Source organism: Nomia melanderi, chromosome 9, assembly GCF_051020985.1.
Source record: "Nomia melanderi isolate GNS246 chromosome 9, iyNomMela1, whole genome shotgun sequence".
NCBI lineage: Eukaryota > Metazoa > Arthropoda > Insecta > Hymenoptera > Halictidae > Nomia > Nomia melanderi.
Window position 1 is genome coordinate 6,784,317 of NC_135007.1, and position 18,925 is coordinate 6,803,241.

General features: G+C 38.1%; 1 protein-coding gene across 1 annotated transcript; it reads left to right on the plus strand.

Annotated features, from left to right (window-relative positions):
- Window positions 1–6,057: 6,057 nt before the first annotated feature.
- tll (nuclear receptor subfamily 2 group E member tailless) lies at window positions 6,058–18,372 on the plus strand. Its single transcript, XM_031978505.2, has 4 exons — window positions 6,058–6,376; window positions 14,497–14,733; window positions 14,980–15,203; window positions 16,112–18,372. The coding sequence occupies exons 1-4, from the start codon at window positions 6,310–6,312 to the stop codon at window positions 16,781–16,783; spliced, it is 1,200 nt and encodes a 399-aa protein (XP_031834365.1). The 5' UTR covers window positions 6,058–6,309; the 3' UTR covers window positions 16,784–18,372.
- The last annotated feature ends 553 nt before the right edge of the window (window positions 18,373–18,925 follow it).

Here is an 18,925-nt window from a genome sequence, read left to right on the forward strand (position 1 = left end):
TATTTTAACTGTTAATTGAATGAATTGGATTAACTGAATGAATTGTTAATCTCATAAATTAAATTAATTAATATACAATTAATTAAATTAATTGTGTAACACAAGAGTTACACAATTTGTAATGTAAAATAGATATAAAAATAGTACATAATATAATGTAACAAATTCTTGGTAGAAAATTGCAGAATATTTTGAAATATTTCATATTTTATGAGTCATGCCTCATTTTCGGGACCACTTGTAACTAACAAAAATGTTTCATTGTTACTGAACAGCACGACGCAAGGCAGATTTAAAGGGACGGACAGGTGAACACGGTAAAAGGCAGCTTTCCGTAGGATATTCGAGGAACAGAAGCAGAGTCAGTGCTGAAGCACAAGCTTATCCTCCATTAACGCGGTGCTCGCCGCTCGGCGCTCGCCGCTCGCCGGATCTACCCTCCGTCTTATTCTCCATTCTCGAGGCCGTTCGGAATTTTGGCGAGATCCACGACGCTTCATAATGTCTGGCAAGTCGACCGCATGATTGCTATGGGATTACCACTTGCTCCAATGATCCTGAACGAAAAGGCGCTCCGACTAGAAAAATGTCAACCTAATTTTGCAAGATCTCTCCCTCGATTCTCAAGACGACTTAAGAGGGCCCAACGTTTCTTCTTTTCTTCAGAGACGCTACTTTTCGTCCTGAATGCACTGTGCACAACATTATTACACAGTTATTACATCGATTTTCAGTTTTTATTTTCGATACTGTTGCTTAATTTATATCATTGTAAAATTTAAATCTTAAATATCAGTGTATTCGTAATTTAAAATTCTCGGCTGTCTCGGCTATAACAAAACAAAACAATGACTTCTGTCAATAAATAAGAAATATTCTTCCGATATAATTGTTTAAACTTTTCCCATCTATAAGCTACCATTGGTTAAAATATTTCTTTCTCAAACATCCTCGAATCTCCTAAACCTAAGCCAAATCCACTATAAAAATGAATTCTAACACTCTTCACAGTGCAATCTTAAATAAATCAGTAAATAATCAAACATAAATCGTATCAACAATTTACAAACTACGAAAACCATCACGTTCCATATTGCCACTCAACAACGTCCCGCCAGTACCAGCCCGCAACGCCACAAGAAACATTTCAATTAGCCTAGCTAACTATCAACACAATCTCTCCTAATAATTATCCCCGCATTAAGTCTACAAACTAGAATCGGTAGCTCTGAGATCCGAGGCGGCGCAAGACAAAAGGCGAATATCCATCTCCCAAGCAATACGAAACAGCATCATCCTACGTTGAGAGGTGAGGGCGCACGATTTTCTGGAAGGTCTGCCGCTCCTCCGTTCTGCGGCTTACCGGGCCAGCTTTCGGTCGAAAAGGACGAATGCTACCGAAAACCTTGTTAAATGCAATACCAGTAAAACAAGGCGCAAACAGTGAATAGCAAAGCTGCTCCTCTCGGATTATCGGGACATCTGTAGATGTCTGCGAAGGAGATAGCGGCAACATAAGACAGAGAGGCGCAAAAGGATCTCCTCCTCTATACCTGGCAAAGATCTTGGATTTAGACTCCTAAGCACGAGACCACTTCCCCGCTTATAGCTACCGTGTATCCTTTTTCCTATATCTCTGCTACCGAATGCTACCAAACGGATCGTTTCCGACCTTTCTCAACGACAACGACAAACCGACCCACCCACCGACCCGTTACTTATATAACTCTTTGTCCGGATCCACGGTCGGACGAATTAACGATAATATTGGTGGCACTATTAGCCCCCCCAAGAGCTTGTACTAAACTGGCTTTATTTTGCTTACGAACTGACCCTATTATCGGCGCCTTATCTTTCCGTATGTATCTGCCGAATTTCGATGATCTTCTCAAAGGAATCTCAGAGAGGGAGAGAGAGAATTTTTGCCTGCTGAAAAGTTCTTTTTGTTCGAATAGTCACCGTATTTAGAAGATATTTAAACAGGTTCGATCAGGTTTTCGGTGATATAGAGTTTGGGTAGTTTTAAGAGTAATATTGAAATTTAATGTATTGTTGAAATATAAGATGAGAGTGTGAAGTTAATTTTGTAACATGGTATAAATTTTTATTCGTTTAGTGGTTATGATTAAAAGTTGGAAATAAAGATGATTCTTTTTAACTTGGTATTGTGAAGGCATTGGTAGTTATTTAATATTTCAGTCAAGTGGAAATAATATATTTGATGAGTTAATAGGAATGCGTTGTCATTGCATGTTCTGTATGAGAAAGATCGATATCATTATGCGCCACTCGAAGCTACCACCACAAATTTACCCCCTGGAAGCGATGACCCCTCCCTCCTTTAGCAACCGTCGAACACGGGTACACTAAGTTTCTGCACCAGTTTCTGTCAACTTATTGTGCGGTGACAGACAGTTGTATTTTGATACGAAACCCTCAACTACAGCTGTTTAGATAAACTCACCTTTCTAATCTGTTTCCATCTTCACCGTTATTATTTTTAGCGTTTCTTAACAATAATTACTTCTTTTTTATTGAATAAACACATTTAGGAAAAAGTATGTGTAACGAATAAATGTATTATTATTAAGAAAACTTATTTTTTAGCATAATGGATTTCTTATTAAAAAATGAAAGTTTAACAAAGTGAATATAAATTTATTATAAATGTTTCACGGATACTTCTACAAATTCATGTTTCCACAGACCACTTCTCAGAAGGGAGTCATCAAATAATAATTCCAATTTTTTCTCAAGAGTGCAATCACGTTCAATAAATCACGGAAGTTTCTACGAGCTTTAACCAAGTTTTTTTGTTCCTCTGTCCCATAAATTCAAGTGTATCATAAATGCATAAACTTCGTGGTCTGTAGACAACACTTAGGGTATATTGTACGGTTCGAGTTGTTTGAAAATAATATTACCTAAGTATTCCTGTACCGTTACAAAGAACGCAAGTTGTCGTACGGAATTCATCTAAGAAAAGTGATTTCGTTTGGAAAACCGACGATGAAAAGCTATTTCTCTCAATTTTTAAGGTTATTATGGAATCATCGTGAAACCGAACAATAACAGGAAAATGTCAGCTAACTATTCTGCCATTGTGAACATTTTTCACCGTGTCCGAAAGACAACTGTATTTTGATTTCGGTCCTATTGCGGGTCGTTTTGCCGCATTTGCCTTTTTGACAAAGCGACTCGAACCTCTTATCCCCCTCGTCTACATTCTTGCGTATATGAATGCAACAGACAATGGACTAGGTTTTTGTGAGACCGTTTCGGGACAGTTACGCGGATAATCTTCTGTCTAGACATATTGCGCCGAAGCTAGAAACGAAATACGGTCTATCGAACATACGGCGAAGTTAGATCATTCGACTGTGAATAGCCGAGTCGAGAGAAAAATACGAACTCTAAAAGATACACAGTATACTATACAGCTTCATATAACTATTGCAACTTACCTATTTCAAATTATTGCGCATTAAATTATTCTAAACAGATAACTCATTGTTTAAATTCAACTTACATTAATGTAGAAAAGTTTCACTATGCCTTAATTCAGATTTTAATTTCAGATTCAATTTACAATGAATATCATCAACAGAATGACGTCATGAAATTAATAATTACTTAACCTTTTAACTGGACATTTCCAAATTTATACAAACATTGTTGTTTGATGGAGCACTATTTACCGAACAAACACTAAAACGAAAATCTATTGAAAAACTGAACTTCTGACGTGTTAACGTATCCTCAATCAAAACGGTAAATTCAGTATTATAATCGATCCTACTAAAAACGTGAAATTTTTAGATTAATAATTAAATTAGCTGCAATCGTTTCGTCTAATCAGATTATCGCATCGATCCCCACGTAGCACATGCACATTGTAAAAAAAAATGTTTCCTGTATGAGTATCAGACGATTTCATCGAGAAGGCTCTTGAAAGCGGAGTAGAGCGATACGGCGCGCGCGATCGAGAGATCCAATCTCCGTGATATTACATCGGTTATGACGGATTCTTCGCGTAATTCGTGTACTCGGCCGGCGGAGTACGCGTGTATCATGCACCCCAAACTAGGGTTTCCGCTCGAGGGGAGCGGCCGTCAGGAAGGGAGCGCGGCCATGAGATAATTCAAGATGGAGTCAGGGAGTCAGGAAGCAGCGCATCTGCCTGCGGAAGTATTATTCTACGGCGCATACTTTACTTAAGATTAAAATTACCAAACGTGTTAAAATGTCCTATTCCTTTTTGCAATTATTAAGAAGATAACAAACGTTTCTCTGAGAAATTATTAATTGACTTTGCAATACGCAAACTGAATCGTAAATCAATTAAAGTCTCAACAGATGCACTCTTGGAGTTTCTATAGAGAAATTTAAAAAAGTCAATTTAACTGCTCGGTAATTTTAGTGTTAACCGCGGATTTCTATTCAATTTTCGAGCGAGGGAGGTTTCTGACCTTCGTACACTTTTTGTACTTTTCTATTCCACGTTCCCCTTTTTCCTGCTTGTGCTCACTTTTCTATACCTGAGCAATGATGTCGACACGTAAATACTCAGCATGGTTCAAAAAAAGGGCCCTGTAAAGAATGCGGGGCTAATTGATTACCTTTAAGCATTTCTCTTTTCATTATTGATACTAATTTGCTATTCATTAATGTGGTTACACGGAGCGAGAGGACCCTCTCGGTCCTGTGACGGCATAGGGCTCTATTCCTAAATAATGCTGAGTGGGGAAAGTTGTGTAGAACTGGATATGTGGATCAAACCGAGTACTATTGTTTTTTTATGGGATACGAGCTACAAAATGCAAAAGGTCTAATCACGTGTGTCTCGGAACAGAGGTCATTATGATGTTCTATACAGACAGAACTAAAAATTTCGAGTTGAAAAGTTTCGGCACTTTGTGTCTGTTTTTTGTTTTATACCTTGTCACTCGTTTAATCCACAAGCTATGTAATGACTTTTTTAATCTTCTGTAATCCACAAGCTATGTAATGACTTTTTTAATCTTTTATAATCTGCAAACATATCTAGAAAACCTATAGATCAACACAAAATTTTCCATTCATCGGTTCCCCATAAAAGAATACATTTCCCAAAGACTACTGTTATCCGCTGGAATGAAAACGACATATAAATTGGCATAGGGGCAAAAGAGGATTTTTTATTAGGTCAAATATACACATGTGAGTAGCGGGTAAATGTCATAGCAATTATTTTGCTATCCGGAGATGCAAAGCTCTTCTATCTCGAACAGAAGGATAAAACAACTCCGTCTCTATTCCCCAAAATTTCACAGCGCCAGATTAAGCCATATAACCATACAAGAATATTTTTCTTAAATACTCAAGAAAGTATTTGACAGGTATTTTTTACAATATTTCTGTAATTACGGGGAAAAGAAATTTTCTTTTCAAATTGTTCGCCTCGAAATGAATAATTTAGATTTCTTTTCTGCGTCTCATAGTTTCAAAGATATTATAAAAAATATATTTCCATCCCTCAACTTTGAGGAGTATTTTCAGTCGTTCAAAGTGGATGTTGGTCAATAAGTGTGTTAAGATTTTACTTCAGATATTACTTCGTTACTAAGATATAACAATCTCTATAGCGAAAAACGCGAAAAGTAGCGCTCTATTACCCGCAACCTGCTCGTCACCTCAGTAGAGAAATTAATTGAGAGGTGACAGAGTCGATAATGTGCGGCTACGAAAGGAGCGCATTCACGGCGAAGGGGGTAGAAGTTGCTCCGTGTTCACCTCAGCCTTGGATGAATAGAAGCGAAGGTGGTCCGCTAGTGGCGGAGGATAGAGGGGGTGATATCTGACATCCGCGCGCGACCACCACCTCTCTCCAGCGCGCCGCGGTGTCGCTACTGACGTTCAACCCTCCTGGCTGGGAACGAACCAACTCCTATCGAAAGGACCGCCCTTTTTCGAGGGTAGGGAAGCTTTCTAGCCAATGACGCGACTCGAATGCCGGTTCTACGGCCGGTTTGAAACTGGCCGGCAGCCTACCTTACCATCAAAAAGTCTCGGCTACGATGACTATCAGTTAACAGTTCGTCTCGAAGTTAGCCCTTGTTTTGAGTATCCAGGGGGTAGAAAGCGGGCACCGGGGACAGAATAATTTTGAAGTATTGCGGGAGGCGGTAGTACTTCTCTTCGCGTATCAATCATCAGTTGAGTACACGAGCTCCGCGGTACAGTCTCGCCTTCGGATTCGCTCCGCATCGTCAACATTTACGGGTTTGCGTTAGTCTTCATCGTATAGTGGAGGTGTGTTTTGTGCCAAGTATGCAGAATCAGGAATCCCAACTCGGACATTTACCTGTGTCACAGCCGAAAGTGCCCACTTCATCCAGTAAGTTTGTTGATTTCTCGTACTTCGAACTGTTTTAAGGATTTTGGAATTTTGGGATTTTGAACGGATTTCACGTGGTTAAGGCTGAAACTGGTTTTCGACGATTAAATGTGAATTTTCAGGTTATAATTTAGAACCTTACTATGTAAGTATTGTCATCTAGTTGCGGAATGTATCTTCTTTGACAGTTATTGAAAATCTCAGCTAGAATTGCGACAGTTTTGTCGAAATTTATTTTTCTCTTGTGCGAATGTTTAGCGTAATTTAGAAATTAACACTAAACGCACCGATACTTCCTATATCATTCCTATCGTAGAAGATACGTATTTCTTATTGGAAACAACAATAAAAGGAAAAATACGTTCCCAGAAAATTCCATGTTGTGTGAAACCGTGTTACAGGAAAGTCTCCTATAACACGGTAGATAGTTTCCTAGAAAATGCCATGTTGTATGAAACTGTGCACAGTGTTATACGAGAATTTCCGCAATGTATCTTATTGTGTTATAGCGAAATCATCTTGTAGAATGCCGTGCTGTAGAAGGGCTACCTGTATTTCATACAGAATATTGCTTTAAAAATATATAAATACTGAAAAACACTCGAAACACAATTTTTATATTCGAGATATCCAATTTAAGAATCGAGAATACGAGATATTGAACTCTGAAACTCCCATATTTCCACTTGAAACGCTCCAGTTACTCCATAAAATCAAGTGACAAAATCTTACATGTCATCGAAAATAAGACACGATAAAAAAACAAATTTTTTCTCTTGTGTTTTCAAATTTTCACCTAATCTTGAAAGACTTTCGGACTTTAGCATTTTCTTATTTACACATGAACGTAATCGACTTATTACCAAACAACAAGGGGTAAATTGGCCACAAAGGGAAGATACCTCTCTTTGGAGACTTTACATTTGACTGTGACTATTTTTCGCCTTCACTTTTCATTGCATGGGCAATAAAGCTCGCAGCACGCCCTTATGTGTCGTTAACTTGAAAACCATAATCACAAAAACCTCTCTTTCCATTAATCTTAAAGTCAGGTCTGTTGGTGACCGGTAGTCACAATTATCCGGCTTAGCTGCCCTAAGCTATTGCGTCACTATTAACATTTCCAATCTTTACATCATAGTTGGGAGACACAGGTAATCGAAACGTAGAAGCAGCGTATTTTTTGCGACTATAAGAAACGCCCTATGAAAATTGTTGATACGTAAATTATTTAGTTCCTAAAACGTCGATAATTAACATAAAACCCACGGTTTCTTGCATCGAGTCATATCTCCCGATCGTCTTATATTCGAGGAAACCGATGCTAAAAAGAATTGACACCTATAATCGATTAAAATTACTTTTTAACAAATTTGAGAAATATTCTAGTAGAACGTAAGTAATGGTTCGTTGAGTAAGTAATTTCCTTTAATTTTGAATAAAGACAGTAAAGTTATATAAAAGTGTAGTGTCTCAGAATATCATTTGTTCATGATACCAAGTGATTCTATAAAAACAGAACAATTGTCAGAGATCTTCTGTTGTATTTTATGTATTCTACAGTTTGCCTGTGAATTAGAGTATATTTTTCTCGTTCAAGGGGACTATATAATTATATTGAAAGCGAGGTGGCGTGAGGTGGCTAATTTCGGTATCATCGGAAGGGTGAGTTTCACCGCGCGCCTCATCTCGTGTGAAACAAATAGCATATGCGACATTTCAACGAGGTAGAGACTGGTGCATTTGAATGATTCGTCCCTCGTGGCAGTCATCCATGAGAAAATAACAACAGATGGCTAGAATATAACACGGTAACTACGAATCTCCGTGGCCCATTAACAGGTTGTCGCGGGTGGATGAATTCGAGCGTCATTTGTTGAGAAATCAACGCTCTCGATTTCAGTCCTGTCCACTTACATTCGGAAATTGTTTTAAAACCCACCTGGACCGTTTATCCGCACCAATGATTCTCTCGAACATTATTCTCTGCTTCGACATATAATTTACGTTTAATTGAGACATTTCTACGTGGACTACTTTGGACACAACTCTATAAACTAAATTCGAATAACTTACAGTAGTTTTCACAATTGCAACGATGTCCAATATTATTAATATTATTATAGAGATTACAGAAACTACTCTCACTGCTCGCTTAAGAGTTAGAGATGTCCTAAAGTTTATCTATATTTAGATACATATTCTGCTTTTATTTATATTTTTTCTAAGCCAAAATGTTACAAAGTGGCGCGGTTATTCGCTAGCTTCAAAACCCCTTTTCGTGAACCATCATTGTTGACCGATTTGATTGCAAACAATTGAAACATCCAAAGAAAAACATTTTTCTGCAGCCGATCAGAAACTACACATATATCGAAGACTTATTCGGTATATTCAAGCATTCTCGCAAATATACAAAGTCGCGCGGTTATTGCCTTACGCTTCTCTCTCACACATATACACACACGCACTGCCGCGGTCAGTCATCTATTAATCTTGTTTTCGGCAAGTGTGAAATGTTGACCCCGACTCATTATTGTTTTGAGTTTTTCTTAACTATTAACGGTCATACCACTGTCAACGATTGTGACTCCGACATTACTATTAACCTCTTGCGCTGGAAATTAATTCCGAGATTTGCTAAAGTCTTGCGCGAAGAATTTTGTTTTTACCTGTTCTACGCAGATATGTACACTGATTCTGTTTACTAATAATTTTGTATAGAGTGACACATTTCAAAACAATCTAGTACGTGTAACGCAACAAGACTATCGATATCGATGCAAAACGTCATTAGAAATTTTGCAACAAAAACATCTGGACGTGCGTGGTATGTCTTTCTACCGCAAGAGGTTAATCGAATGTTACTTGAAAAATAAGTGGAATATTTCAATAATTCTGTATATGTCAAAGAAAAGTCGAGTTCAATGAAAAATCATTTTCAATTTAAAATATGGAACGGGTGAGGGGAATGTAAGGTTTCGAAAAGGTACACAGAGAAGCCTACGGTTGTTTTCAATTAATTTCAAGCCTAATTCGCGTGTGATTACCGAGTGCGCGGTAATAATAGAACACGATGCGCGGCGTGGAGAGGGTTGGTAGAAAGGTAAAAACCAGATAGAAAAGAATCGCGCGCATCTTTCGCCAGAGGGTGAATTGTAACCCCTGCAGTGGCGACAGGGCAAACAGATGACGTATGAATGCACGTACGCTACTCGCGGGTACAATGATGGGAGGCGGCCTGGTCCCTGGCACATGCCGCGAAATTCCCATGCTCCACTAACGATGCGCGTAACACCTGATGGACTGTGGCAATATGAACGATGATATCATCTGAGTGATATGAAACAGTTTCCTTCCATTTGCCTACTACGCGTTTGCCATTTTTGTCCAGTGAAATGGGAACATTTGAAATTATAATTAACACTAAACATACCACGACCGGTCAAATGACTGATTTTAAAATTTGATTAATAATTCGGCATTTTCTTTCGTCCATTTAGCGTTATATTAGTTCTTATATTTTCCGATTTTTCAGTTTTTCAACTTTTGCCTTTTCGTTTGTCTGTGTTTTCACTAAGGAAAATGTATCGTTTAATTTATTTAACTTCGTTTATAACCAATTATTTGACTAATAACCGTAGAAATAGGCGTATATAAAGTACCGGTATGTTTAACGTTAATTAAATATTTTCTTTGTTTAGTATTGGAAATTCCTTCAATTTCTTTGGTTATGAGCGATTAATATGGTGTAACGGTAGTAGCTTTATATTTACAAAAATTGAGTAATTTTCCTGATAATGTCTACAATATACGTTGAATATACAAGAATATTTTTATTGGATAAATCTTTGTTTTCAGAATATTCGCTTGTTGTAATTTGGAAGGTTTAAAGTTTGATATCAAAGTTTGGATATTATTATGAATTATATGAAAATTTGTGGGACGCTATGCAAAATGTAAGGAAACTTTCACTTGTATATTGCTACTTACAGGGAACCTTTAGCCCCAAGATTCTTCAAGCCTTTTTGCAAGACCTCGAGAGATTTTAAGGGAAGATTATCCCAACCGTTCTTCAAATACTATCTTCTTTCGAATACAGTTGCTTCGTACGTCGATTCTTCTGAATCGGTAATACAAAAAAAGTTACGCTGTCTAAACAGAAACATTTCTTTCGAATGTTTTTTTTATCTTTTACTGTTCATACAATTTCTCTGTTCGATCTGCAAGAAGTATCTCGTGGTACAGGTTAGTTAAAAGATGATCATATCGATTTGAAGGACGGAGAAGTAAAGGAGTAATTCAGTTCAATAAATCGAAACGATGATTACACTCAACAGAAGTCTGGCCATGAGGTAAAACTTTCGAGACTGGAAATTACGTACAACTTTTCGTTCGTATACTCACCCTTTTCGACCTTGCGGCATCTATAATCGCGGCGAACTTTCTCCCTCTGTCTTAGCATCGCGAGACCTGTATCATCAAAAGTTCGCGACCAATGGGCTTTTAACGACAAAAGAACTAGGATGCACTAAACGTAAATGACACAGCAGTGAATCACATCCGGTTGAATTCACGTCGAAAGTTACCCTTGCACTGACAGCGGTTTTAGGGCGACAAACAGCAATAGCCCGTAATTTTAATGTCTCGAAGGGAAAACGGGAAATGTCACGAATATTTTTCTAATTATACACACAGTACTTCACAGCTGTTCTGTAAACAGTAGATTATATAGAAAAATGAATTACCAACAACTTTCAATATTTGAATATATTATAAATCAATTTGTAGTAATAATAAGAAATCTTCTTTTTAATCGGTTAATCATAGAAGGCAATCCAAAATTGAATATATTTCCTAGAAATTCTAAATTAAAATATTTCTTGAGGTGAGAATATATAAACATGAAAAATAATTCAAATTAATTAGATGCAACAGAACATTAAGTTAGAAATATTATAATGGAAAGAAAGTCCGAAGGAAGCAAGTCGATTTTGCAGCCCCTTCACCGAGTTCGGACCCGAGCACGCGACATGCGTGTGACTAATCGCAAGGAAGCGTGCACTTGTGCGCATTTGTCGTTTTCTTTCCTCCTCTCTTTCGCTTTTCCTCTCCTTTCCGACCGAGGGGACAAGCCCGATCACTGTAAAACTTGCATGAATGATTGAGAAGCCGGCAGAAAGGAAAAAGATGACCGGTGCTTGGTAAAACATAGACCTCAATTCCAGTACAATGAAAAATTCAATCGCGAATGACTCGCGATGCCACGCCGCGGTGAATGCAAGTTTCATGCAACCAGACGAACATCGACTCGCAGGAACTGCATCGCGTGATTCGATTGTGCGGACGCGCGTTCCATCGTCTACGCCTCCTTTTACGTTCCAAGTTTCTTTAAAATTACGACATTGGAACCCACAATATTCTACGACTGCGGAACAATAGAACAATCGCCCTTCTTTTGTTATCGGGGTACGCGTAGCTTTTCCGATCAGTTCTTTTCATGGATAATTTTAGAGATATCGAGTGCAGGATTGTTTTAATTGGCCCGTTGTGAGACTAGTTTTAAGGAATTATTTTTTAGAAGTTATTAGTAATGTAGTGAGTGTTATCTTATGGAAGCAGTAACAACAGTCCTTTATCATTTTATGGTTTTTGTTTCGAATAGAGAATTCTATAATTTAAGCAGAGAATGATTTCAAATTAAAGTCGCTTAGAATATTCTTACCACAAGAGAACTAAGAAGAAACTTTGATCAAATATAAAAATTTCCATTTATAGTTTTATGTTATCTAAAGTCAGGCACGTTGACGTTTTTATTTCTCTAAAATATTACAAAAAACTGAGGGAGTTATTTAGTAAATATTGTTACACTATTGTGTAATATAATATTACATCCCTCATCCATGTAATGTTACCTTAACTGAATTATCGTCTTACTAAGTCGTCACGCACTTACAATAACTCTACGAAAAGGTACTATTAATGCATTCTGTATGCCACCCTTCGTAGCCAAAGAAAACGGCATTCTTACTTTGTAAGGGTGCAACCCTGTCATCGCAACCCGTTGCAATGGTCAGTGAGCTTACATAGTAATCAGCGTGTAACTTACGCTAATATCTCGCCAGTAAACTTAATATAGTTAAACCAGTAATTTATACGTATGGACCCGAATGAGATTGATAAGCGAGACATGCCTCGCGAAATCAACAGGTTGTTGCTGCCTTGTCTTCAATTCGATTCCTAATAGATATTTCACGCCATCTCACGCCCAACGCGCACACACATGCGCGCGCGCACAGTTTCTTTCTTTCTAGAACATACAATTATTTCGCGAATATCGGTGATCGCGTTACCAATCGTGTTTTACGCTACGCTCACGCCATACACACACTCTCTTTCCTTCTTTCTAGAATACACGATTATACGATTATGACGCGTAATTTGACACACCACATTTACATTCTAAACATCCCCTTTTGAATTTATCACAAATTATTAAACTACCTAAATAAGAGAAAAGTTCATACGACTAAAAAGATAAATACAATATCAAACACTAACAAATAATCAAACCTTCAAAAAAAAAAAGAAAATCAAGACGCAAACATTCCAAAAGTATCTGTCAACAAAGAACGCTGTTCACCACGTGTTCCGAACTTCGCGAAGCGCTGCAATACAAACATGAGATTCCAGCGAACCTAAATCGGTCAGAAGAAGAAGCCGCTGCCAAAAAACCGGCTCGTCACCCAAACAGAATCTTCCTTATCTCTCGAGCAAATAACACCCTGAATCGGTTCTCCAATTGCGGATAAACTTCCCGTATTCCTTCTTGCATCTAACCGAGTCTCGCGTTCGCGCAGCTAAAAGAGGGAAACGAGGCGAACCGGGCCAGTTCGAAAACGTTTAATCTTCTTCCATAATAAGATCCACGTTAGGCAAAGATAAAGGGAGCTTTGGGGAGCCGATCAAGAGAGATCGAGCGATACGAGAGGACGCAAAGTGTCGTGTTTCGGACTGCTCACTTAAGGGCTGCTGAATGCAGCAGCCACATCCGGTCCATTCAGCCCCATTCACGAGCCTCTGGCCGACTGAATGGCGTAGGCGGGGTCCGTGGCAACGAGTTGGTACCCCCATTATAGAGGCACCACACCCTTGCCCTCTGTCCCACGTAGAACGCGGCTCTGGAGCACGGGACAGGTATAGAAGAGCGCGGGGCACCGTCCAGGAGGTCCTTCTAGACTTGGCGACAAATCGATCCCATTCATCGAGGCCTCCGTCATTCACAGGGCCAAGCCGTGTTTTCCCTAGTAAAAGGGTTCCGATACAAAATACTGGGCATTCTTCGGATTAAACGACGCTTTCTTCGCGGCCTTCGCGCGACAATGCAGCCGTTTAGTCGCGACGATCGACTCGCGGGAGTAGGTCTCTTCTCCCACAACCCCATTGTGCAAAGCCAGGAAATTTGAAGACGATTCGTCGACTCTGTTCTTTGGAGCTTATGTGGGAGATCGTGGCGAGTTTTAACCCTTTGCACTCGATTTCTTTTCAATGTTGTTGGGTGTAAACTTGTGTTTATTTTTAGGGAAATGAATTAAAGTAATTAGGAGCGGTAGAATTCAACGTTTTATATTTATTTTATTTATTGCTATTATAATAAGATGTAATGTTTATAATCTTTTAAAATGTCGTACTTTTTAAAACAATGTACAACGTTCTATAACAAATTTGCATTGTCTTCTGAATTCTGTTGATTCGGTTTTATTGGGTTTCATAGTTGGGAAGGAAATTGGATACTGTCAAATGTTATAGTATATGTTTAGCATCACTGATTCAGAAATATTTTAGATATACATATAATGTGTTTAACTCATGAAATAATCTGCATACAGTAACTGTTGCTTATCACCAAGAGTAGAATATTCCGTACATGATTACTTTTAGTTGTCTATGTTACTCGTTTGTATCGGTCGAAGTAGATTTATTTCAATCAAAAGCTTGAAAGACTTTCAATTGAGCATCTCTGATTTATAAAGTAAGCTTTACACTTAGTGCGAAGATGCGAAGAGGTTAAGAAGTTAAACGTTCTTTTGCTCAAAATATTTTGCTTTCTCTCTCTTCAGGTCGCATTCTATACGACATACCCTGCAAAGTTTGCCGCGATCATTCATCGGGGAAGCATTACGGAATATTTGCGTGCGACGGGTGTGCCGGTTTCTTCAAGAGATCGATACGAAGAAATCGTCAGTACGACTGCAAGGCGAAGTCCGAAGGGGGTTGTATGGTCGACAAGACTCATCGGAACCGATGTCGAGCCTGCCGTTTGGCCAAATGCATACAAGCTGGTATGAACAAAGACGGTAAGCTAAAATTAATGAATGTTAAATCCGAAAATGTTCTATTCAAAACATCAAGGTAACATTAAGTAGCTTCAAGCTTACTTTAAATTATGAATTTTACAAAGTTCATACGAGTAGTCATTGACTCTGCATAATTTTTGAAGAAAGAACAGTACAGAAAGCAGTGTGTTACCGTATGAAATGGATGCGTGCATTCCGTAAACCATGTTAAACGATGCATTAACGTGAATCGTCGTATTTTTCCAGCTGTGCAGCACGAACGTGGCCCACGAAATTCGACTCTACGCAGGCAGATGGCTTTATACTTTAAAGAGCCCGAAATGATGGCCAACATGGTACCTCCACCAATGGCGGCTTTGGATCTGGCTTTGCCTAAACCGCCGAGCGAACCCCGAGTCATCGTCGCAGCGCCATCCCCTCATCATCCCAATCCGCACCCTATTTACTGCAACAGTACGGCCTTGTCGAAGGTAAGCAACACTGTGATAATCATATTGGCTTCTTTCTTTCGTCACGAAGATCTGTGATATACATTATTCGTCTTTTGCAATATCTCAATAAATTGAATTATTACTTGAAAGACTAGTGCCATAAATATTACTATTTATATTGATAACGCGTCGAAGCAGTAAGATATACAGGGTGAGGCATTTAGCTTGATCACCTCGAATAATTACTTAACGGTACAGTTTATGAAAACGTTGAAACATGGGATTTAAATGGCATCAGATAGCATATCTTATAAGGTGCGTACTTTTTTGTGGGTGGAGGCGTTTCAGAGATTTCAAGGTCACCTTGATTTTTTTTTATGGAATGACTTACTTTTTTTATCATAGATCGATAGCGTATCAAATTCTGAGTATAAAAGTGTTATTCAAGGTGATCAAGTTAAGTGCTTTACTCTGTATAATCGCAATAATGCTTTCTTTTATTGCTGTCATGAAAAGTAAAATTTACAATTCAAACTAAAAATCCAAATACGCTTATAATATATCAAAATAATTCTATCCGTCGATGCAGTTAAGACTAAACTTACTGACGAATCAAAATGACCCATTCTTAAATTCTTATTTTTGCAATTATTAAAGAAATTAAATAAAAAAAAAATTGATTGAGTAATACGCAAGTTAAATTGTAAATCGATTAAAGTCTCAACAGATGCACTCTTGGAGTTTCTATAGAACAATATGATAAAATCAATTTAATTACTCGGTAGTTTTAGTGTTAAGATTGACAATAATCGCGAGTTACTGCTCATGTAAGAAACTCTGAAAATCAAGCAACTACGTCCACGAAATGATCTCAGTCTCAAGCACCAAACCCCTAAAAACGGAGAACCAAAAGCATCAAAAACCTGAAAATCTTCCTAATCTTCTAGATTCCAGTAAATGTACCCGGATTGCCGTCGCTGCCGTTGATCCCGGCGATAACCGCAGAGTCCATCTGCGAGCAGGCAGCTAGGCTTCTTTTCCTGAACGTCCATTGGGCTAGAGACCTAGCAGCAGGTACAAACTTAGCTATGGAGGACCAGCTTATGCTGCTGGAGTCTTCCTGGCGGGAATTGTTCTTGCTCGCGGCCGCACAAATTCTCCCTACGTTGGATCCAACGCCTTTGCTACCTCCAGGTCCTCAAGCTCTAAGTTTAGCAGTGGAAGTGAATCGTTTCAGAGAAACGTTGGCCGGTTTTCATGCAATGAACCTAGACCAGCATGAATTCGCTTGCATACGGGCGATCGTGCTGTTCAAAGCAGGTTTGGACAACGAGCCCTTACCCAGCAGTAGGAGTAGCAACGGTTCAGCATCCCCTAGCACTGGCAACAGGCTCAGGGACGCTGCTGCTGTCGCGAGGTTGAGGGATGGAGCCCAACTAGCTCTTGGTCAGAGACTCGGCGGAGCATCCTTCGGAGCACTTAGGTTTGGAAAATTATTACTGTTGCTACCATCGTTGAGATCAGTGTCCACAAACGCCATTGAAGAACTTTTCTTCAGAAGGACCATCGGTGTTATCCCTATTGAAAGGATCATTTGCGATATGTATAAAGCGGCCTGAATTCGAATAAGCGTAGAGTGGAAGGACAAAGAAATACAATAGAAGAGTTGTTATATATGATGTACTTAGGTGTTTTCTTCTACGAAGTGGTTAGAGTTCTGTTGATGAACATTGGGGTAGATAATTCATAAAACATAGTTGGGGTTGGACATGAATGCATAAGTATAACTGTTATTACTGTCAACTTACAACACAAAAATCAGTTTGTGAAATCATTATATGTGAATTATAATTCACCCGAAGGATAGGATAGGTCGAGAAGAGTGTATACTTTAGTTGACCGAATCTGGAATCAATAGAAAGACAGTAATAAATTTGAAATTCGAAAGGATTTCAAACAAAACAAGTGTTGAAGTAAAACAAATGTGTAAGAAATGTTAGGAACTTCAATTCAATGTTCACCAATAACTTCTCACGCGGAAAAAAGTGTTGAAGTAAAACAAATGTATAAGAAATTTTAGGAGCTTTTATTCGATGTTCACCAATAATTTCTCACGCAGGCGTGTTTCATATCTAGTCTCGGTCGAATGAATTATACACGGGAATCAGCTGTGATGAGAACATATCAGAAAGAAATGATTTGGAAGCAATTGTTCACCAATGATATGAAGGCAAAGCGTTGACTTCTTTTATATAATTGACTCAGAAGTACGTAGGAAAAGTCAAATCATATATCATTAACAATAATTAAGTAGGAACATTTCAATAATTTTACGCTGTAGTTCAAAGATAAGATAGTCATATTTAAAACAAATCGGGAAGGGCCCTGCTTTAATACGAATTAAAATATTTAGGGTTAGTTGTAACACTTATGGACTATAATTTTGCTTTAATGACATTCGTGGCAATATGCAACATAAGATGATGCGTGTCTGATTGTACATAGAGCTTGTAACATATGATATCAAAAATCAAAACCACTGAATTCAACGTCGATCCGTCTTTTTAATGAGTAACATAACTGTCGGTTAATACTTGTTTTAATATAAGTTCAGTTAAGTTAAGTAAAGTTACTGTAATGTTATTTTATTTTATTTGATTTTGGCCGTATGCATACGAGAGACGACCCTACTCTAATGCGACGTTGTACGATTTTCGAAGAACAGAAACACAAAATTTCCTTATCCATTTCCTGTTAGACAGAGAATTTCAATTTTTTTTGTTGCTTCAAAACCATTGCTGCGACATCGTAGCGGGATCGTGTCGCTCGTGTGGATACAGCCTTAAGCCAGGACTACACGACCGCATCTAAAACGTTCGCGTAGTCCTAGTTTAATGTTTCAAGAACCTTGAAACACGATAAAAGCAGATAGTAAAATAACGCCTAATTAATTAAGCTATGCTGTCGATCACGATGATTATTAACAAAATTATTTGTAATTATGTCTTTATTAACACTAGATTTACAGATGTTTATTTTATGCTTTATTCTATTCTTCCTAGAAAACTACGTGTTCGTCTGTATAAATCGCGAAAATTGTAATTTTAGGACCAGACTTAAACTGTTATTAGATAATGTTTAAAAAATTGACAGGATTCGTAAATCTGGTGTTTAAAATAAATTTTATACTCGATATTACAAATTTCTGTAAAACCCATGGTACTTACAATGTATTCTACATACGTTAATTCCTTTAATTAAACAAATTGTCCAACCCCTACGATTTATTTCATTCCCAATGATCCTGTTTGCGTTATTTAATTTCGCCGCAGCTCTATAGGTACAACTATTTAAAAAGAGAACTAAACTACTTCAATTAAATTTATCTATGAAAATAATATGATTATTTTGGTTACGAAACTCTAGATTTATAAAACAATAGACAAAATTTGACTCATCGTTGCCATGCAAGGGGTTAAAAATTAGAATTCGGTTTTTTTCATTGTTTTATCCGAAAAGGAATACAGGAAATAATAAGTTACTAATAACAGAGGTACGCGCGGTGAACGATTTCGAAACGTTCCGGCGGGAAGAGGAAAGTTTCTCGGGTAAGAGGAACATCTAAATTTTACCTGCAGCCTCGCGGCACAATGAAACGCATTTCACGGGAATTTCACGGTGATTTGAGTGGTAATCGCAGTATAAAGGTTGCCCGTGTCGGAATTCCTTGGGGCTGTCAGTTTATTTAGAGGTATTTCCTA